Genomic DNA, 23,012 nt, shown 5'->3' with positions numbered 1-23,012 from the left:
AGTGGGGCAGGGAGGAGGTATGGTGAGCACAGGGGAGGGGCAGTGGGGCAGGGAGGGGGTATGGTGAGCACAGGGGAGGGGCAGTGGGGCAGGGAGGAGGTATGGTGAGCACAGGGGAGGGCAGTGGGGCAGGGAGGAGGTATGGTGAGCACAGGGGAGGGGCAGTGGGGCAGGGAGGAGGTATGGTGAGCACAGGGGAGGGGCAGTGGGGCAGGGAGGGGGTATGGTGAGCACAGGGGAGGGGCAGTGGGGCAGGGAGGAGGTATGGTGAGCACAGGGGAGGGCAGTGGGGCAGGGAGGAGGTATGGTGAGCACAGGGGAGGGGCAGTGAGGCAGGGAGGAGGTATGGTGAGCACAGGGGAGGGGCAGTGGGGCAGGGAGGAGGTATGGTGAGCACAGGCAGTGGGGCAGGGAGGAGGTATGGTGAGCACAGGGGAGGGGCAGTGGGGCAGGGAGGAGGTATGGTGAGCACAGGGGAGGTGCAGTGGGGCAGGGAGGAGGTATGGTGAGCAAAGGGGAGGGGCAGTGGGGCAGGGAGGAGGTATGGTGAGCACATGGGAGGGGCAGTGGGGCAGGGAGGAGGTATGTGCGCACAGGGGAGGGGCAGTGGGGCAGGGAGGAGGTATGGTGAGCACAGGGGAGGGGCAGTGGGGCAGGGAGGAGGTATGGTGAGCACAGGGGAGGGGCAGTGGGGCAGGGAGGAGGTATGGTGAGCAAAGGGGAGGGGCAGTGGGGCAGGGAGGAGGTATGGTGAGCACATGGGAGGGGCAGTGGGGCAGGGAGGAGGTATGTGCGCACAGGGGAGGGGCAGTGGGGCAGGGAGGAGGTATGGTGAGCACAGGGGAGGGGCAGTGGGGCAGGGAGGAGGTATGGTGAGCACAGGGGAGGGGCAGTGGGGCAGGGAGGAGGTATGGTGAGCACAGGGGAGGGGCAGTGGGGCAGGGAGGAGGTATTATGAGCACAGGGGAGGGCAGTGGGGCAGGGAGGAGGTATGGTGAGCACAGGGGAGGGGCAGGGAGGAGGTAGGGTGAGCACAGGGGAGGGGCAGTGGGGCAGGGAGGAGGTATGGTGAGCACAGGGGAGGGGCAGTGGGGCAGGGAGGAGGTATGGTGAGCACAGGGGAGGGGCAGTGGGGCAGGGAGGAGGTATGGTGAGCACAGGGGAGGGGCAGTGGGGCAGGGAGGAGGTATGGTGAGCACAGGGAGGGGCAGGGAGGAGGTATGGTGAGCACAGGGGAGGGACAGTGGGGCAGGGAGGAGGTATGGTGAGCACAGGGGAGGGGCTGGGAGGAGGTATGGTGAGCACAGGGGAGGGGCAGTGGGGCAGGGAGGAGGTATGTGCGCACAGGGGAGGGGCTGTGGGGCAGGGAGGAGGTATGGTGAGCACAGGGGAGGGGCAGTGGGGCAGGGAGGAGGTATGGTGAGCACAGGGGAGGGGCAGTGGGGCAGGGAGGATGTATGGTGAGCACAGGGGAGGGGCAGTGGGGCAGGGAGGAGGTATGATGAGCACAGGGGAGGGCAGTGGGGCAGGGAGGAGGTATGGTGAGCACAGGGGAGGGGCAGGGAGGAGGTATGGTGAGCACAGGGGAGGGGCTGTGGGGCAGGGAGGAGGTATGGTGAGCACAGGGGAGGGGCAGTGGGGCAGGGAGGAGGTATGGTGAGCACAGGGGAGGGGCAGTGGAGCAGGGAGGAGGTATGGTGAGCACAGGGGAGGGGCAGTGGGGCAGGGAGGAGGTATGGTGAGCACAGGGGAGGGGCAGTGGGGCAGGGAGTAGGTATGGTGAGCACAGGGGAGGGGCAGTGGGGCAGGGAGGAGGTATGGTGAGCACAGGGTAGGGGCAGTGGGGCAGGGAGGAGGTATGGTGAGCACAGGGGAGGGGCAGGGAGGAGGTATGGTGAGCACAGGGGAGGGGCAGTGCGGCAGGGAGGAGGTATGGTGAGCACAGGGGAGGGGCAGTGGGGCAGGGAGGAGGTATGATGAGCACAGGGGAGGGGCAGTGGGGCAGGGAGGAGGTATGGTGACCACAGGGGAGGGGCAGGGAGGAGGTATGGTGAGCACAGGGGAGGGGCAGTGGGGCAGGGAGGAGGTATGGTGAGCACAGGGGAGGGGCAGTGGGGCAGGGAGGAGGTATGGTGAGCACCAGGAGGGGCAGGGAGGAGGTATGGTGAGCACATGGGAGGGGCAGTGGGGCAGGGAGGAGGTATGGTGAGCACAGGGGAGGGGCAGTGGGGCAGGGAGGAGGTATGGTGAGCACAGGGGAGGGGCAGTGGGGCAGGGAGGAGGTATGGTGAGCACAGGGGAGGGGCAGTGGGGCAGGGAGGAGGTATGGTGAGCACAGGGGAGGGGCAGTGGGGCAGGGAGGAGGTATGGTGAGCACAGGGGAGGGGCAGTGGGGCAGGGAGGAGGTATGGTGAGCACCAGGAGGGGCAGTGGGGCAGGGAGGAGGTATGGTGAGCACAGGGGAGGGGCAGGGAGGAGGTATGGTGAGCACAGGGGAGGGCAGTGGGGCAGGGAGGAGGTATGGTGAGCACAGGGGAGGGGCAGTGGGGCCGGGAGGAGGTATGGTGAGCACAGGGGAGGGGCAGTGGGGCAGGGAGGAGGTATGGTGTGCACAGGGGAGGGGCAGTGGGGCAGGGAGGAGGTATGGTGAGCACAGGGGAGGGGCAGTGGGGCAGGGAGGAGGTATGGTGAGCACAGGGGAGGGCAGTGGGGCAGGGAGGAGGTATGGTGAGCACAGGGGAGGGGCAGTGGGGCCGGGAGGAGGTATGGTGAGCACAGGGGAGGGGCAGTGGGGCAGGGAGGAGGTATGGTGAGCACAGGGGAGGGGCAGTGGGGCAGGGAGGAGGTATGTGAGCACAGGGGAGGGGGCAGTGGGGCAGGGAGGAGGTATGGTGAGCACAGGGGAGGGGCAGTGGGGCAGGGAGGAGGTATGGTGAGCACAGGGGAGGGACAGTGGGGCAGGGAGGGGGTATGGTGAGCACAGGGATGGGGCAGGGAGGTGGTATGGTGAGCACAGGGGAGGGGCAGTGGGCAGGGAGGAGGTATGGTGAGCACAGGGGAGGGGCAGTGGGGCAGGGAGGAGGTATGTGAGCACAGGGGAGGGGCAGTGGGGCAGGGAGGAGGTATGGTGAGCACAGGGGAGGGGCAGTGGGGCAGGGAGGAGGTATGGTGAGCACAGGGGAGGGGCAGTGGGGCAGGGAGGAGGTATGGTGCAGGGAGGAGCAGTGGGGCAGGGAGGGGGTATGGTGCAGGGAGGGGCAGTGGGGCAGGGAGGAGGTATGGTGAGCACAGGGGAGGGGCAGTGGGGCAGGGAGGAGGTATGGTGAGCACAGGGGAGGGCAGTGGGGCAGGGAGGGGGTATGATGAGCACAGGGGAGGGGCAGGGAGGAGGTATGGTGAGCACAGGGGAGGGGCAGTGGGGCAGGGAGGAGGTATGGTGAGCACAGGGGAGGGGCAGTGGGGCAGGGAGGAGGTATGGTGAGCACAGGGGAGGGGCAGGGTAGGGAGGGAGAGAAGGGCAACGAGAGGTGGGGATGGAGCAGGGAAGGGGATAGGGCAGGGAGAGTAAGAGGATGGGGGAGGGAATGGGGCAAGGAGGAAGACATGGGGGCAGGGAGAGGCGGGGCGGGTGGGGTGGAAGAGTAGGGCACGAGAGGGAGGGGATGGGGCAAGGAGGTAGATATGGGGGCAGGGAGAGGCGGGGTGGGGTGGGAGAGTAGGGCACGAGAGGGAGGGGATGGGGCAAGGAGGTAGAAATGGGGGCAGGGAGAGGCGGGGTGGGGTGGGAGAGTAGGGCACGAGAGGGAGGGGATGGGGCAAGGAGGTAGAAATGGGGGCAGGGAGAGGCGGGGTGGGAGAGTAGGGCACGAGAGGGAGGGGATGGGGCAAGGAGGTAGATATGGGGGCAGGGAGAGGCGGGGTGGGGTGGGAGAGTAGGGCACGAGAGGGAGGGGATGGGGCAAGGAGGTAGAAATGGGGGCAGGGAGGGGTGGGGTGGGAGAGTAGGGCACGAGAGGGAGGGGATGGGGCAAGGAGGTAAATATGGGGGCAGGGAGAGGCGGGGTGGGGTGGGAGAGTAGGGCACGAGAGGGAGGGGATGGGGCAAGGAGGTAGAAATGGGGGCAGGGAGAGGCGGGGTGGGTTGGGAGAGTAGGGCACGAGAGGGAGGGGATGGGGCAAGGAGGTAGAAATGGGGGCAGGGAGAGGCGGGGTGGGGTGGGAGAGTATGGCACGAGAGGGAGGGGATGGGGCAAGGAGGTAGATATGGGGGCAGGGAGAGGCGGGGTGGGGTGGGAGAGTAGGGCACGAGAGGGAGGGGATGGGGCAAGGAGGTAGAAATGGGGGCAGGGAGAGGCGGGGTGGGGTGGGAGAGTAGGGCACGAGAGGGAGGGGATGGGGCAAGGAGGTAGAAATGGGGGCAGGGAGAGGCGGGGTGGGGTGGGAGAGTAGGGCACGAGAGGGAGGGGATGGGGCAAGGAGGTAGACATGGGGGCAGGGAGAGGCGGGTGGGGTGGGAGAGTAGGGCACGAGAGGGAGGGGATGGGGCAAGGAGGTAGACATGGGGGCAGGGAGAGGTGGGGTGGGAGAGTAGGGCACGAGAGGGAGGGGATGGGGCAAGGAGGTAGAAATGGGGGCAGGGAGAGGCGGGGTGGGGTGGGAGAGTAGGGCACGAGAGGGAGGGGATGGGGCAAGGAGGTAGATATGGGGGCAGGGAGAGGCGGGTGGGGTGGGAGAGTAGGGCACGAGAGGGAGGGGATGGGGCAAGGAGGTAGACATGGGGGCAGGGAGAGGTGGGGTGGGAGAGTAGGGCACGAGAGGGAGGGGATGGGGCAAGGAGGTAGAAATGGGGGCAGGGAGAGGCGGGGTGGGGTGGGAGAGTAGGGCACGAGAGGGAGGGGATGGGGCAAGGAGGTAGAAATGGGGGCAGGGAGAGGCGGGGTGGGGTGGGAGAGTAGGGCACGAGAGGGAGGGGATGGGGCAAGGAGGTAGAAATGGGGGCAGGGAGAGGCGGGGTGGGGTGGGAGAGTAGGGCACGAGAGGGAGGGGATGGGGCAAGGAGGTAGAAATGGGGGCAGGGAGAGGCGGGGTGGGGTGGGAGAGTAGGGCACGAGAGGGAGGGGATGGGGCAAGGAGGTAGAAATGGGGGCAGGGAGAGGCGGGGTGGGGTGGGAGAGTAGGGCACGAGAGGGAGGGGATGGGGCAAGGAGATAGATATGGGGGCAGGGAGAGGCGGGGTGGGTTGGGAGAGTATGGCACGAGAGGGAGGGGATGGGGCAAGGAGGTAGAAATGGGGGCAGGGAGAGGCGGGGTGGGGTGGGAGAGTAGGGCACAAGAGGGAGGGGATGGGGCAAGGAGGTAGAAATGGGGGCAGGGAGAGGCGGGGTGGGGTGGGAGAGTAGGGCACAAGAGGGAGGGGATGGGGCAAGGAGGTAGATATGGGGGCAGAGAGAGGCGGGGTGGGGTGGGAGAGTAGGGCACGAGAGGGAGGGGATGGGGCAAGGAGGTAGATATGGGGGCAGAGAGAGGCGGGGTGGGGTGGGAGAGTAGGGCACGAGAGGGAGGGGATGGGGCAGGGAGAGGCGGGGTGGGGTGGGAGAATAGGGCACGAGAGGGAGGGGATGGGGCAAGGAGGTAGAAATGGGGGCAGGGAGAGGCGGGGTGGGGTGGGAGAGTAGGGCACGAGAGGGAGGGGATGGGGCAAGGAGGTAGATATGGGGGCAGGGAGAGGCGGGGTGGGGTGGGAGAGTAGGGCACGAGAGGGAGGGGATGGGGCAAGGAGGTAGATATGGGGGCAGGGAGAGGCGGGGTGGGGTGGGAGAGTAGGGCACGAGAGGGAGGGGATGGGGCAAGGAGGTAGAAATGGGGGCAGGGAGAGGCGTGGTTGGGTGGGAGAGTAGGGCACAAGAGGGAGGGGATGGGGCAAGGAGGTAGATATGGGGGCAGGGAGAGGCGGGGTGGGGTGGGAGAGTAGGGCACGAGAGGGAGGGGATGGGGCAAGGAGGTAGAAATGGGGGCAGGGAGAGGCGGGGTGGGGTGGGAGAGTAGGGCACAAGAGGGAGGGGATGGGGCAAGGAGGTAGAAATGGGGGCAGGGAGAGGCGGGGTGGGGTGGGAGAGTAGGGCACAAGAGGGAGGGGATGGGGCAAGGAGGTAGATATGGGGGCAGGGAGAGGCGGGGTGGGGTGGGAGAATAGGGCACGAGAGGGAGGGGATGGGGCAAGGAGGTAGAAATGGGGGCAGGGAGAGGCGGGGTGGGGTGGGAGAGTAGGGCACGAGAGGGAGGGGATGGGGCAAGGAGGTAGATATGGGGGCAGAGAGAGGCGGGGTGGGGTGGGAGAGTAGGGCACGAGAGGGAGGGGATGGGGCAAGGAGGTAGATATGGGGGCAGGGAGAGGCGGGGTGGGGTGGGAGAGTAGGGCACGAGAGGGAGGGGATGGGGCAAGGAGGTAGATATGGGGGCAGGGAGAGGCGGGGTGGGGTGGGAGAGTAGGGCACGAGAGGGAGGGGATGGGGCAAGGAGGTAGAAATGGGGGCAGGGAGAGGCGTGGTTGGGTGGGAGAGTAGGGCACAAGAGGGAGGGGATGGGGCAAGGAGGTAGATATGGGGGCAGGGAGAGGCGGGGTGGGGTGGGAGAGTAGGGCACAAGAGGGAGGGGATGGGGCAAGGAGGTAGAAATGGGGGCAGGGAGAGGCGGGGTGGGGTGGGAGAGTAGGGCACAAGAGGGAGGGGATGGGGCAGGGAGAGGCGGGGTGGGGTGGGAGAATAGGGCACGAGAGGGAGGGGATGGGGCAAGGAGGTAGAAATGGGGGCAGGGAGAGGCGGGGTGGGGTGGGAGAGTAGGGCACGAGAGGGAGGGGATGGGGCAAGGAGGTAGAAATGGGGGCAGGGAGAGGCGGGGTGGGGTGGGAGAGTAGGGCACGATAGGGAGGGGATGGGGCAAGGAGGTAGAAATGGGGGCAGGGAGAGGCGGGGTGGGGTGGGAGAGTAGGGCACGAGAGGGAGGGGATGGGGCAAGGAGGTAGATATGGGGGCAGGGAGAGGCGGGGTGGGAGAGTAGGGCACGAGAGGGAGGGGATGGGGCAAGGAGGTAGAAATGGGGGCAGGGAGAGGCGGGGTGGGGTGGGAGAGTAGGGCACGAGAGGGAGGGGATGGGGCAAGGAGGTAGAAATGGGGGCAGGGAGAGGCGGGGTGGGGTGGGAGAGTAGGGCACGAGAGGGAGGGGATGGGGCAAGGAGGTAGAAATGGGGGCAGGGAGAGGCGGGGTGGGGTGGGAGAGTAGGGCACGAGAGGGAGGGGATGGGGCAAGGAGGTAGAAATGGGGGCAGGGAGAGGCGGGGTGGGGTGGGAGAGTAGGGCACGAGAGGGAGGGGATGGGGCAAGGAGGTAGATATTGGGGCAGGGAGAGGCGGGGTGGGAGAGTAGGGCACGAGAGGGAGGGGATGGGGCAAGGAGGTAGATATGGGGGCAGGGAGAGGCGGGGTGGGAGAGTAGGGCACGAGAGGGAGGGGATGGGGCAAGGAGGTAGACATGGGGGCAGGGAGAGGTGGGGTGGGAGAGTAGGGCACGAGAGGGAGGGGATGGGGCAAGGAGGTAGAAATGGGGGCAGGGAGAGGCGGGGTGGGGTGGGAGAGTAGGGCACGAGAGGGAGGGGATGGGGCAAGGAGGTAGAAATGGGGGCAGGGAGAGGCGGGGTGGGGTGGGAGAGTAGGGCACGAGAGGGAGGGGATGGGGCAAGGAGGTAGAAATGGGGGCAGGGAGAGGCGGGGTGGGGTGGGAGAGTAGGGCACGAGAGGGAGGGGATGGGGCAAGGAGGTAGAAATGGGGGCAGGGAGAGGCGGGGTGGGGTGGGAGAGTAGGGCACGAGAGGGAGGGGATGGGGCAAGGAGGTAGATATTGGGGCAGGGAGAGGCGGGGTGGGAGAGTAGGGCACGAGAGGGAGGGGATGGGGCAAGGAGGTAGATATTGGGGCAGGGAGAGGCGGGTGGGAGAGTAGGGCACGAGAGGGAGGGGATGGGGCCGCCGCGATGAGAATCATCTCTAAAGAGTCTAACCTCACAGTTACTGTCACTTCCTGTGTCTCGGCCGGAACATGCGCTTCAGGCCGATCACGGCAAAGACGGTTTATTCTCTCTCTGGTGCTTTCCCCCCCAGTGGCCCAGAAGGTGGTCGCCATACGCAAGAAGCAGCAGCTTTCCATTGGTCCATGCAAGTCCCTGCCCAACTCTCCCAGTCACACGTCGGTCACCGCGGCCTCCATCCCGTCCATGCACATGAACCAGGTGAGTGTGCGACACGCTGCGCGTCCGTGTGCGGGCGCCACGGGACACGGCTGGGATACTGGTGATCACAAGCGGGCAGGTTATGGGCAGTGTGTCTGCATTGCCAAACCTTTCTCACTTAGCATGGAGAAACAGAAGTGTTTATAATACAGGATTCAATGCAGCCACAAGTGACCAGAGTGACCAGCCCACGCGCGCCCCGCCCGCGCGCCCCCGCCCACACGCGCCCGCGCACCCCCGCCCCCGCGCGCCCCCGCCCACGCGCGCCCCGCCCACACGCGCCCACACGCGCCCACGCGCACCCCCGCCCCCGCGCGCCCCCGCCCACGCGCGCCCCCGCCCACGCGCGCCCCCCGCCCACGCGCGCCCCCGCGCGCCCCCGCGCGCCCCCGCGCGCCCCCCGCGCGCCCCCCGCGCGCCCCCGCGCGCCCCCGCGCCATAGTTAGCTACATAGTTACAGTTACATAGGTACAGTTACATAGGTACAGTTACATAGGCACAGTTACATAGTTACAGTTACATAGTTACAGTTACATAGGTACAGTTACATAGTTACAGTTACATAGTTACAGTTACATAGGTACAGTTACATAGGTACAGTTACATAGTTACAGTTACATAGTTAGTTACATAGTTACAGTTACATAGTTACAGTTACATAGTTACAGTTACATAGGTACAGTTGCATAGTTACAGTTACATAGATACAGTTACATAGTTACAGTTACATAGTTACAGTTACATAGTTACAGTTACATAGTAGATGAGGCTGAAAAAAGACATACAGATGCAGCGGACGTTATTCGAACAAATCACGGCGCGGTTTTCGTGTGCGCTGCTGTACTCCACGCGGCATTAACGCGGCCAATCGCCCCGGGCACTCGCCCCGGGCACTCGCCCCAGGCACTCGCCCCAGGCACTCGCCCCGGGCGCTCGCCCCAGGCGCTCGCCCCAGGGAATTGCCCCGGGCACTCGCCCCAGGCGCTCGCCCCAGGGAATCGCCCCAGGCACTCGCCCCGGGCACTCGCCCCAGGGAATCGCCCCAGGCACTCGCCCCGGGCACTCGCCCCAGGCACTCGCCCCAGGCACTCGCCCCAGGCACTCGCCCCAGGCACTCGCCCCAGGCACTCGTGTCTGTCACTGTTGCTTTGTTTGAATTTCATGGATTCTGTTTCTTTGTGTGAAATGAATGAAATGTAATGTGTACAGTGCTGTGCTACTGTGTTATTGTGTTATTGTGTTACTGTGTTATTGTGCTACTGTGTTATTGTGCTACTGTGTTATTGTGTTACTGTGTTATTGTGTTACTGTGCTACTGTGCTACTGTGTTACTGTGTTACTGTGTTACTGTGTTACTGTGCTACTGTGCTACTGTGCTACTGTGCTACTGTGTCACTGTGCTACTGTGTTACTGTGTTATTGTGTTACTGTGTCACTGTGCTACTGTGTTATTGTGTTACTGTGTCACTGTGTCACTGTGCTACTGTGTCACTGTGCTACTGTGCTACTGTGCTACTGTGTCACTGTGCTACTGTGTTACTGTGTTATTGTGTTACTGTGTTACTGTGCTACTGTGTCACTGTGCTACTGTGCTACTGTGTTACTGTGTTACTGTGTTATTGTGTTACTGTGTCACTGTGCTACTCTGACAGTTTCAGCTATTCTCTGCACTCATGTCTTAAGGTGGGAAGGGTCGGGAAGGTTGGAAGAGATCACGCGCTATGACATGGGTATTCCGAGGTATACACCGCGGGAAGTGTTCCAATAACGGCCGCTGCATCTGTACATTCAGCAAGTTCAACCTGTGCTAAATTGAGGCGACAGATACTTTATCCTATATCCGTTCTCGCGGTATAATGATCCAGAGGAAGGCAAACAAAACCCCAGAGTCACATCATCCAATGATATCTCATAAGGGGAAAAATAAATTCCTTCCTGTCTTCAAATATTGACAATCAGATTAATCCCTGGATCAACATCCTTCCCATGTATACTTATTTGGTATATCCCTGGAAACCTTTCCTTTCTAAAAAAAAAATGTCCAACTTGTTTTAACAGATCTATTGTATCTGCCATCACAGTCTCCATGGGTAATGAATCCCACACTGTAACCGCCCTTACTGTAAAGAACCCTTTCCTTTGTTGCTGGTGAAATCTCCTTTCCTCCAACCTTAAGGGATGCCCCGAGTCCTTTGTACTGCCCGTGGGATGAATAGTTCTTTTGAAAGTTCCTTGTATTGTCCCTGAATATATTTGTATATAGTTATCATATCCCCTCTTAGATGCCTCTTTTCTAATGTAAATAAATCTAATTTAGCTAGCCTCTCCTCATAAGTTAGAATGTCCATCCCCTGTATTAATTTGGTGGCTCTTCTCTGCACTCTCTCTAGTTCCATAATGTCTTTTCTTAGGATTGGTGCCCAAAATTGTACTCCATATTCAAGGTGTGGTCTTACTAATGCTTTGTAAAGGGGCATAATTATGTTTACTTCCCTTTCATCCATTGCCCGTTTGATGCAAGATAAGATCCTTTTTGCCTTTGCAGCTACTGCATGACATTGGGCACTATTGCTAAGCCTGCTGTCTACAAGCACTCCTAAATCCTTCTCCATCAAGGATTCCCCCAATATATCTCCATTTAATTTGTAAGTCGCCTTTTTATTTGTGCATCCCTATTCTGGACCCAGGGTCATGTCTAGGGTATGAATGGACCCAGATAGCTTCAACTCAGCCCCCTTTCCAAAGCACAACAAGTCCTGTTATATTTCCTTCACTTTATTAGGAAAGCAGCAGTAAATACAGGCTCTTGTGGATGTAATGGTGTTGTGTTGGGAGAGTGCTTCTCTGTGGATGCCTTGTAGTTAAGGGCAGGTGAAAAGGATTGGGCCTTGCCGGGAGGAGTGTAACATAGAAGGGGTACTCACTCAGCCAGGGTCAGGAAGTAAAAGACAGTGAGGGGGATCTGGGAAACAGGAATAGTCTAGGGACAGACCAACTGTCAGCCAGACAGGGGGGAGGGCAGAATAGCCCATTCTGAGAAAAGATCTCAGGGGTTGCTGTAGCAACTCACTGGCTACATGCTCAGAGGCAGAAAAGGCAACATAGTAATATATCGCACAGGCTGTGTGTGTGTGTGTGTGTGTGTGTGTGTGTGTGTGTGTGTGTGTGTGTGTGTGTGTGTGTGTGTGTGTGTGTGTGTGTGTGTGTGTGTGTGTGTGTGTGTGTGTGTGTGTGTGTGTGTGTGTGTGTGTGTGTGTGTGTCAAATACATGCAGCTGAAACTAAGGAGCTGACAAGCAGAAGCTGCAAGGGGGGTCAAACAGAAATATGATTCTTGTTCCATGACAATCCCAAATGCATAACCTTACATTTATCTGTTTTAAACCTCACCTGCCATTTACCTGCCCACGTTTCCATTCTCTCCAAGTCCTTTTGAAGAGAAATTACATCCTGCTCTGATTCTATTACCTTATACAATTTAGTATCATCAGCAAAGATGGAGACTTTGCTCTCGATCCCAACCTCAAGGTCATTAATAAGCAGGTTAAAAAGCAGGGGTCCCAGTACCGATCCCTGAGGTACTCCACTCACAACTTTAGCCCAAATTTAAAAAGTTACATTTATGGCAACCCTCTGTTGTCTGTCCTTTAACCAGTTTGCAATCCAGGTGCATATATTATTACCGAGTTTAATTTTCTTTATTTTGTACACCAACCTCTTATGTGGAACCGTATCAAAAGCCTCTGCAAAATCAAAGTAGACCACATCAACTGCATTACCCTGGTCTAAATTCCTACTTACCTCCTCAAAGAAACAAATAAGGTTAGTTTGGCAAGATCTATCCTTCATAAATCCATGCTGACTATTACTAATAATTTTATTTTCCATTAGATATTCCTGAATATTATCCCATATTAAACCTTCAAGTAGTTTCCCCACTATTGAAGTCAGGCTTACAGGTCTGTAATTCCCTGGGTGTGATCTAGCTCCCTTTTTAAATATAGGCACCACATCTGCTTTACGCCAATCTTGTGGTACTGAGCCTGTGGAAATGGAGTCCTTGAATATTAAATATAATGGTTTGGCTATTACTGAGCTTAACTCCTTGAGAACTCTTGGATATATGCCATCGGGCCAGGTGCCTTATTTACTTTCATTTTTTCAAGTCGCTTATGAACTTCTTCCTCAGTTAACCAATTGTTCATTAATATGGAGGTTGTGGCTTCCTCCTGCGGCACTACTATAGAACTTGATTCTTCCCTGGTAAACACAGAGGCAAAGAATTTGTTTTATACCTCTGCTTTTTCCTTATCTCCAATAATGTGCCTGCCCATCTCACACTGAAAGGGTCCTATATTTTCTTTTCTCATTTTTTTGTTATTAAGGTGTACCCCTCTTTATTTAGCCGTACCTCGGTATATGAGATGGGGACCTGAGTGTATATAATATGGTGACACCCACATGTATGTGTGGCCAGTAAGAAGGGGATGAATAACCAAACAGGAATAAACACAAGTTTGCAATACTCCTGTGACCATTATAATTAGAGCCACAGCATATCATACACAATAACTTATTAACCTCTCAAGTGTAACCGGCGCTGCGCTTCTCAGTGTATATACTATGTATATATACTACTAGCTGATATACCCGGCGTTGCCCGGGATGTACATCCGTAATAGGTATTATTATTATTTATAAATAGTTGAAAAGAAACATGGAATAAAATGTAATACGATATTGTTATTTAAAAATGGTTTATTGTAAACACACCACAGTACAATGTATATTTTGGTGACATAAGTGATGTAAAAATGTGAGGTGTGTGTCCTGCTAGGGTGTGAGTGGGTGTGAGGCATCGGGTGGGTGTTCAGTACGGGTGGCGGGTGGGTAGTGGAGTGCTGGCTGTGGGCGGGAGTCCCGCTAGGGTGTGAGGCGGCGGGTGTCTGGTGAGAGCGTGCCGCGGTTGGTCAGTGATGTGGGTGCGTAGGGGTGTGAGTGTGGCGGGTGGGTGTGAGGCGGGAGGCGCCGGGTGGGTGGTGAGTGGGTGCGGCGGCTAGTCAGTGATGTCAGTGCGTAGGGGCGGGAGGCGGCGGGTGTGTGTCGAGTGTGGCAGGTGGGTGAGAGGCGGCGGGTGTCTGGTGAGAGCGTGCCGCGGTTGGTCAGTGATGTGGGTGCGTAGGGGTGTGAGTGTGGCGGGTGGGTGTGAGGCGGGAGGTGCCGGGTGGGTGGCGAGTGGGTGCGGCGGCTAGTCAGTGATGTCAGTGCGTAGGGGCGGGAGGCGGCGGGTGTGTGTCGAGTGTGGCAGGTGGGTGAGAGGCGGCAGGTGTCTGTTGAGTGAGGGCGGCGGCTGTGGGGTGCAGGGGTGTGAGGCGGCGGGTGGCTGAAAGGCAGAGGCGGGAGGCGGCGGTAGTGTGGGCGGCGGGTGGGTGAAAGGCGTGAGGGCGGCGGGCGGCGAGTGGGTGAAAGGCAGAGGCAGGAGTGCGGCGGGTGGGTGAAAGGCAGGGGTGGGGAGGGGGTGAAAGGCAGGGGTGGGGAGGGGGGTGAAAGGCAGGGGTGGGGAGGGGGGTGAAAGGCAGGGGTGGGGAGGGGGGTGAAAGGCAGGGGTGGGGAGGGGGGTGAAAGGCAGTGGCGGGGAGGGAAAGGCAGGGGCGGGGAGGGAAAGGCAGGGGCGGGGAGGGAAAGGCAGGGGCGGGGGGGGAGGGAAGGCAGGGGCGGGGGGGAGGCAGGGGCAAAAGCAGGGGCGGGGGGGAAAGGCAGGGGAGGGGGGGGGAGGCAGGGGAGGGGGGAAGGCAGGGGAGGGGGCAAGGGGAGGAGGGGGGGGAAGGACGGGGAGGTGGGAGGGGAAGGGAGGGAGCGGGAAGGGGGGTGAGAGGGGAAGGGGGGAGAGGGGAAGGGGGGAGGAGGGGGAGGGGGGGAAGGCAGGGGAGGTGGGGGGGAAGGGGGTGGAAGGCAGGGGAGGGGGGGGAAGGCAGGGGATGGGGCAAGGGGGGAGGGAGAGGGGGGGATGGCAGGAGAGGGGGAGGGGTGGCAGGAGAGGGGGAGGGGTGGCAGGAGAGGGGGAGGGGTGGCAGGAGAGAGGGGGGAAGGCAGGGGCGGGAGTGTCACTGTGTGTCTGTCAGTGTGTCTGTCCCTGTGTGTGTCAGTGTGTCTGTCCCTGTGTGTGTCAGTGTGTCTGTCCCTGTGTGTGTCGGTGTGTCTGTCCCTGTGTGTGTCAGTCCCTGTGTGTGTCAGTGTGTCTGTCCCTGTGTGTGTCAGTGTGTCTGTCCCTGTGTGTGTCAGTGTGTCTGTCCCTGTGTGTGTCGGTGTGTCTGTCCCTGTGTGTGTCAGTCCCTGTGTGTGTCGGTGTTTCTGTCCCTGTGTGTGTCAGTCCCTGTGTGTGTCAGTGTGTCTGTCCCTGTGTGTGTCAGTGTGTCTGTCCCTGTGTGTGTCGGTGTGTCTGTCCCTGTGTGTGTCAGTCCCTGTGTGTGTCGGTGTGTCTGTCCCTGTGTGTGTCTGTCCCTGTGTGTGTCAGTGTGTCTGTCCCTGTGTGTGTCTGTCCCTGTGTGTGTCAGTGTGTCTGTCCCTGTGTGTGTCAGTCCCTGTGTGTGTCGGTGTGTCTGTCCCTGTGTGTGTCTGTCCCTGTGTGTGTCAGTGTGTCTGTCACTCGGTATGACGGGGGGTTGGTGGGTGGGTCAGGGGGGTGATCAAAAACGAAGCTCGGGGAGGGGTCAAAAACGGAGCTGGGGGGGGGGTCAAAAACGGAACTGGGGGGGTCAAAAACAGAGCTGGGGGGGTCAAAAACAGAGCTGGGGGGGGGTCAAAAAACGGAGCTGGGAGGGATCAAAAACGAAGCTCGGGAAGGGGTCAAAAACGGAGCTGGGGGAGGGGTCAAAAACGGAGCTGGGGGAGGGGTCAAAAACGGAGCTGGGGGAGGGGTCAAAAACGGAGCTGGGGGAGGGGTCAAAAACGGAGCTGGGGGAGGGGTCAAAAACGGAGCTGGGGGGGTCAAAAACAGAGCTGGGGGGGTCAAAAACGGAGCTGGGGAGGGGTCAAAAACGGAGCTGGGGGAGGGGTCAAAAACGGAGCTGGGGGAGGGGTCAAAAACGGAGCTGGGGGGGGGTCAAAAACGGAGCTGGCGGGGGGTCAAAAACAGAGCTGGGGGAGGGGTCAAAAACGGAGCTGGGGGGGTCAAAAACGGAGCTGGGGGGGTCAAAAACAGAGCTGGGGGGGTCAAAAACAGAGCTGGGGGGGTCAAAAACAGAGCTGGGGGGGTCAAAAACAGAGCTGGGGGGGGTCAAAAACAGAGCTGGGGGAGGGGTCAAAAACGGAGCTGGGGAGGGGTCAAAAACGGAGCTGGGGGAGGGGTCAAAAACGGAGCTGGGGAGGGGTCAAAAACGGAGCTGGGGGGGTCAAAAACGGAGCTGGGGGAGGGGTCAAAAACGGAGCTGGGGGAGGGGTCAAAAACGGAGCTGGGGGGGGGGGTCAAAAACGGAGCTGGGGAAGGGGTCAAAAACGGAGCTGGGGGGGTCAAAAACGGAGGGTCAACCCCCCACCCCCCCACCCCCCCCATCCAGCAGTACCAATTCTTCACCTCAAGCAGCAGCAGCAGCAGCAGTAGTAGTAGTAGTAGCAGTAGCAGTAGTAGTGTGGCCAGGGGTTAGAGCGCACCGGCCAATGAGAGCCATGGGGGGGGCCAGCAATCCGGAGGGGTGAGACATATGTGTGTATATACTGTTAGACCACACCGGCCAATGAGAGGTGTGCAGGGGCGGGTGTGTATATACTGTTAGACCACACCGGCCAATGAGAGGTGTGCAGGGGCGGGTGTGTATATACTGTTAGACCACACCGGCCAATGAGAGGTGTGCAGGGGCGGGTGTGTATATACTGTTAGACCACACCGGCCAATGAGAGGTGTGCAGGGGCGGGTGTGTATATACTGTTAGACCACACCGGCCAATGAGAGGTGTGCGGGGGCGGGTGTGTATATACTGTTAGACCACACCGGCCAATGAGAGGTGTGCGGGGGCGGGTGTGTATATACTGTTAGACCACACCGGCCAATGAGAGGTGTGCGGGGGCGGGTGGGCCAAGGGAGCAATCTCATTGGCCTGAGGGACACAGGCCATGCAGACATACAGTGCTTTCAGAAATATATAGTAGATAGCACCGTCACTGTACCTTAGTTCCCTCTCATGCTGATCAGACAGGGTTAGGTGACATTAATATCTCATAGGAGCTCTTTATTCTGAATGACCAGTTGCAGGCCTGGGCTTCTGTATGATAAATGTAAAGGGTACCCTTTCCTTCTCACATACAGGGGAACTCCCTCCTTCAGCTCTCTGTCTCCTGGGCTGTTCCTCTGGGCTGGCTGGTCCCTCTATGTGATGTGTCACTGAGCTCTCCTCACTGTGCTGTAGCTCACCACATCACTCCACTCTCCATGCCTCACAAACCCAGATCCATGCAGATCTGAGAGTCACAACATGGCTGTGCAAGCATCCCTCACAATCCGGACAGAGGTGGGCATATCACAGAATGAGGTTCATACTCTCCGCATGGAGCTGGATACCTCACACCAAGAGATCAGCAGTTGCCGCACAGAACTGGAAGTCTCTAAAGAGGAACTTCACAGTATCGCTGAAGGAAGACTATGAAGAGGCTGTAAAAAGAGAAAATAAAAGTCTGAAATAAGAAAATTCTGATTTAACTGAACATGTCATTGAAAAGTTAGAAGCATTGGAGCAACGCACACAAGCAGAGCACATACTGAAGAGCCAACTGCAAGGTCTGCGTACGCACATACAGAAAGCCTGAGAGAAGTAGCAATCTCTGCAGGAAGAAAATCTGCAGGCTGTTAAAGAAGTACAAGTGCTGCAGAAACATCTGATTACCCTGTCCCCCCCCCCCCGCAGAGCAGCATTAGGAACTGAAGGTTTCCCTGAGCATCACTAGAGTATTACTGGAGGCCAAGCTTGGAGGCCAGGTGACTCGGTACAAGAGGAAACACAAGAAGGTCCTGAAACTGAGGCAAGCAGCTGCGGCCCGAGCGAAGGAATCTGCAGAGCTCCAAAATATAATGAAGAATGCGTAGATGCACACTCAGAGCAAGCTCCAGAAACAGGATTCTCTCGCTGATGAGCTAAACTTGTTGCAGCAGAGTAATTAAGAAATACTACAAAGTTCTTATCCAAACAAGGTTGGAGAGAGAAAGGTATCTGCACAAATGCTCTTCAGCATTCACCATACAGGCTGCCTACAGAGGAATGAAACCCCGTCAGCGGTATCACCAGAATAAAGCAGCCGGCCTTATCCAGTCAATATGGAGACGTGTGTAATCTTACTCCAGTCAAATGTTAGGAAGTGTCTGCAGCAAAGCTGCTGCCAAAAAAGGAAGGAAAGAAGAACTCGGGTACTGAAGAAGCTTCAGAACGGTGCTACTATAGGAGAGATACCCCTCCAGACATCACTTAGGAGTTCTCCACACGTTGAAGAATTGGGCAGCGTAAAAATGGTAATACGTCAGCACAAGAAGTCTGCCTACTACCAAACTGAGGGGCCACAGGGGTCAATCAGAATGGATAAAAACTCCACCCAGGTTGAACCACCCATGATCATAGATACTGAACCCAATACAGGTGGTCACCCTAAACTAAGGGAAGAAAAGATTGCCCGACGCAGGGGAAAACGCATGACCAAGCGATCAGAAGAAAGACTGTGCTTGAGAAAAGACCTCCTTGAGCGACTGAAGAGTGCTGATGTGTCACGGGAGATCAGGGTTATTAACACCTTTTATACCGGGATCATAGGATTGAGCAAGACAAGGCGGTAAAATAAATGATAATTTATTCCACGAAAAGACATACACACAATGTATCACAATTTGCAATGAAAAACACACTTACTGGGATCAGGGCTAACAAACGAAACTTTCCTAGACTGAAATGTTAACAAACGACGTCTGTACGAGTCCTTTCCAATGACCGGAAGGTTCTCACAAAAGTCCTGGAACACAATTCGGCGCAGTCCCAGCCACGACCGCTACGTTCCGTTTTTAGAACTTGGCCCTGTGAAGAAAATGGGGGTAATCAGCGCATTAATAAAGGCAGTGTGCTTGGCTGGTTACCCCTATTTCGTATTGGGGATGAAGGGGTTAATTTTCCATGCACTGTACATGTCTTATTTTTCCCTCTGCCCCTTATTATCCCCATTTTGCCGGACTGTATGTGCTTGCAGTATAGTGCATCCCAAGCACACACATATGGAAAATATAATTGTGAAATAAGGGGACCAGGTATGATCAATAAAGTGTATTTTTGCTGCAAGTTTTAAGAGGCAAGCAGGATGAGGTTTTTTTTCTCATGTCATTAAAATGCACAAGTACCAAATGTTTTGACACCTATGAGCTGGGTCACTTGCCTATGCAAGCTTCAAAGGTAACAGGCATTGTCCACGCCTGTAAGTCTCCCTGGAAGTTGCATATCAAAAGACCCAGAGTAAGGGGGTGTGAATTGGCCAGATGGATGCTAAATAGGAAATCCTGGTGACCATTTGTGCTAGCTCACACCCTGAGTTCCCCCTTCCAGCCTGAGAGGGGCCAGGTAGAGAGGGGAGTGCACCTATGCTAAGTAGCAAGATGGCGTTGTCGCACATGCTCTGTGTGAACAGGAAATACCTAGTGCCCACTCTCCAAACTGTGGGCAAGTAGGTGATTGGGGAATGATTACTTTCCCACGAGGGGGATTGGGTGGGTATGTTGGCAATAGGCTTCCAAACCCTATATACATCCCACCCAGGCTATTCCCCATTGTCTTTCGTTTTTCATTCTACCATGTGAGCGGAGAAGAGCAGCAGCACATTACTGGAACGCAAAGAGTCTTATTACATCGGAACCAAGGACAAAACTCTGCGTTAGGACACTGTGAGTGCTGGGGGTTATTTGATTAACCCCAACGGACCAGAAAAGACTTTGCACATTCCCAGAAGGATTGGGGCTGGCAATTTAAGCCCTTGCCAAAAGGACTACATTTTAAAAGACAATCTTCTGGTGCTTTGCACCTTTCTGGACATTATCCCCTGTTCCTATAGCAGTAAGTGTAATTATTAAGTTTATTCTGCGGTTGTCGTGTGTTTGCCTATCAAGGGAATAAATCTCAGTTTATTTTGCTCAACTTGTTCTGCTCAATCAGGACCCACGAAATATAAATGTGTTATTAAGTGCGTCTCCCGTCACAGGCCCCTGAAAAGCGGGACTTAGAAAATTTCTTGAGTTGAAATCCCTGAAGCCGGCTCTCGTCTATTTCTCACAGAGCATCTTTTTCATATCTTGAATTTGCCGCTGATGGTTTGGCGCTTGGAATCTGAGGTCCTGATTGGCTGCAAGGTTTCTTATAGGTTTTGGGGTCCCATTCACAAACCACTACAGCCAATAAGTGCATGGGATTCCTCTGTCAGCCTATCACTGATTTGCCGGTATACTGAAGCCGGGCTTGTACCGATTTCAATTCTGCTAAGGGGCATGCGCCAACCTGGCACCTCTGCCTCTTAGCATATTGAGGCCCTTCCCCACCCCCGCTGTTCCAGGCTCCACAAAGTCTGGGGTTGGGCACATAGTTGCCGGATAGCCCTGTGTTAGCCCAGGATGCGGGTACTCAAGTATAACTGCAGTGCTCCTCCTGTTCTAACACCTTGGCATCCCTGAGGCTTTCGACTCCGGGACCTGAGCAGACTCGGTGGCACCAAGCTTGGTGGGATTCTGGTCTCTCAGAACCCAGACTTGGAAATCCCACATTTCATATACAGGTTATATGTACATATACCTATTAAACATAAACCTTTAATAAAATATACTTCTCCCCTGTATCTTGTGCTAAAAATGTCTAGGTCCCGTTTCTGGTGTCGGATAGAATAAGAAGATATACTTTCTACTCTTACTAGCCTCATCCCGGCCACACTGTAGAAACCTGATTTTAGACTTTACACACAAAAACCTCGCAGCTGGAGCACCCCCTTGAACCCCTATACCAGGTTCAGGATGACTGGGCATGAACTGGGCATCCCCCTTATGCTGGGGACCCCTGTACCATTCTGGGGATACCCTGATCCCCTATGCCCCATATTTTACCTTTCCTGCCTGTGCTGAAGCAGGGAATCCTGGCGGTGAGTCGTAAGAACATTTCCAGGGTAGGAGTTTGACTGGAGCACTGTGCTTCAATGTATCCGAGAATCTTATCTGATTCCCGGGTACATCTTTGGGGTATCCTGTAACTCAGGGATCCCGCTACATAGCCACAATCTGACAAGACTTTCTCCGCAAAACCCACCCTGAACCTCCCAGCCCCGCAGTCTCCCCACTGAACCTCCCAGCCCCGCAATCTCTGCTTGCTGGCACTCCTGGAAAGGCAAAAGCACAAAAATACTGTTGTCGCATAATTTACACACAGTTACAGTGATGAATATATGACAGTCAGGTTCAAGAGCTGACACTCTAGGACCTTAAAACATGGGTAACCAAGTGGGCTTAACCTTTATTATTGAGCCTGGTTATCCCCTCACCGTCACATGATGTCAAGTACCTTCTTGAGGAGATAGTAACTTGGAGAAAGGGCTCCAATCCTAGCGGGACTGAGAGTTCTCCTCCTCCATCCATTCCCACTCGAGTCGCGTATCAGATCTCAGACGCGCTATTAGAGAGGGTTGGGGTTCCTTACAATGCATCTGATCTCAGACGCGCTATTAGAGAGGGTTGGGGTTCCTTACAATGCATCTGATCTCAGGCGCGCTATTAGAGAGGGTTGGGGTTCCTTACAATGCATCTGATCTCAGACGCGCTATTAGAGAGGGTTGAGGTTCCTTACAATGCATCTGATATCAGACGAGCTATTAGAGAGGGTTGGGGTTCCTTACAATACATCTGATCTCAGATGCGCTATTAGAGAGGGTTGGGGTTCCTTACAATGCATCAGATCACAGGCGCGCTATTAGAGAGGGTTGGGGTTCCTTACAATGCATCTGATCTCAGACGTGCTATTAGAGAGGGTTGGGGTTCCTTACAATGCATCTGATCTCAGACGTGCTATTAGAGAGGGTTGGGGTTCCTTACAATGCATCTGATCTCAGACGCGCTATTAGAGAGGGTTGGGGTTCCTTACAATGCATCTGATCTCAGACGCGCTATTAGAGAGGGTTGGGGTTCCTTACAATGCATCTGATCTCAGACGCGCTATTAGAGAGGGTTGGGGTTCCTTACAATGCATCTGATCTCAGACGTGCTATTAGAGAGGGTTGGGGTTCCTTACAATGCATCTGATCTCAGACGCGCTATTAGAGAGGGTTTGGGTTCCTTACAATGCATCTGATCTCAGACACGCTATTAGAGAGGGTTGGGGTTCCTTACAATGCATCTAATCTCAGGCGCGCTATTAGTGAAGGTTGGGGGTTCCTTACAATGCATCTGATCTCAAGCGCTATTAGAGAGGGTCGGGGTTCCTTACAATGCATCTAATCTCAGACACGCTATTAGACATGGTTGGGGTTCCTTACAATGCATCTGATCTCAGACGCGCTATTAGAGAGGGTTGGGGTTCCTTACAATGCATCTGATCTCAGACACGCTATTAGAGAGGGTTGGGGTTCCTTACAATGCATCTGATCTCAGACGCGCTAATAGAGGGGGTTGGGTTCCTTACAATGCATCAGACCTTAGACGCGCTATTAGAGAGGTTTGGGGTTCCTTACAATGCATCTGATCTCAGACGCGCTATTAGAGAGGGTTGGGGTTCCTTACAATGCATCTAATCTCAGACACGCTATTAGAGAGGGTTGGGGTTCCTTACAATGCATCTGATCTCAGACGCGCTAATAGAGATTGTTGGGTTCCTTACAATGCATCAGACCTTAGACGCGCTATTAGAGAGGTTTGGGGTTCCTTACAATGCATCTGATCTCAGACGCGCTATTAGAGAGGGTTGGGGTTCCTTACAATGCATCTAATCTCAGACACGCTATTAGAGAAGGTTAGGGTTCCTTACAATGCATCTGATCTCAGGCGCGCTATTAGAGAGGGTTGGGGTTCCTTACAATGCATCTGATCTCAGGCGCGCTATTAGAGAGGGTTGGGGTTCCTTACAATGCATCTGATCTCAGACGCGCTATTAGAGAGGGTTGGGGTTCCTTACAATGCATCTGATCTCAGACACGCTATTAGACATGGTTGGGGTTCCTTACAATGCATCTGATCTCAGATGCGCTATTAGAGAGGGTTGGGGGTTCCTTACAATGCATCTGATCTCAGACGCGCTATTAGAGAGGGTTGGGGTTCCTTACAATGCATCTGATCTCAGACACGCTATTAGAGAGGGCTGGGGTTCCTTACAATGCATCAGATCTCAGATGCCCTATTAGAGATGGTTGGGGTTCCTTACAATGCATCTGATCTCAGACGCGCTATTAGAGAGGGTTGGGGTTCCTTACAATGTATCTGATCTCAGACACGCTAATAGAGAGGGTTGGGGTTCCTTGCAATGTGTCAGATCTCAGACGCGCTATTAGAGAGGGTTGGGGTTCCTTACAATGCATCTGATCTCAGACACGCTATTAGAGAGGGTTGTGGTTCCTTACAATGCATCTGATCTCAGACGCGCTAATAGAGAGGGTTGGGTTCCTTACAATGCATCAGACCTTAGACGCGCTATTAGAGAGGTTTGGGGTTCCTTACAATGCATCTGATCTCAGACGCGCTATTAGAGAGGGTT

General features: G+C 56.3%; 1 protein-coding gene across 1 annotated transcript in view; it reads left to right on the top strand.

Moving 5' to 3' along the window:
* The window catches only part of LOC142485981 (arf-GAP with GTPase, ANK repeat and PH domain-containing protein 3-like), a gene marked incomplete at both ends in the record, with an annotated part of 188,938 nt that overhangs the window by 11,210 nt on the left and 154,716 nt on the right, over positions 1–23,012 (top strand). The window contains one exon of the mRNA XM_075584637.1: positions 8,151–8,278. Within this exon, the coding sequence (XP_075440752.1) occupies positions 8,151–8,278 (128 nt within the window). The remainder of the gene's footprint in view (positions 1–8,150; positions 8,279–23,012) is intronic.

This window comes from Ascaphus truei, unplaced genomic scaffold (genome assembly GCF_040206685.1).
Source record: "Ascaphus truei isolate aAscTru1 unplaced genomic scaffold, aAscTru1.hap1 HAP1_SCAFFOLD_693, whole genome shotgun sequence".
NCBI lineage: Eukaryota > Metazoa > Chordata > Amphibia > Anura > Ascaphidae > Ascaphus > Ascaphus truei.
This window is presented reverse-complemented; position numbering and strand designations above follow the sequence as displayed.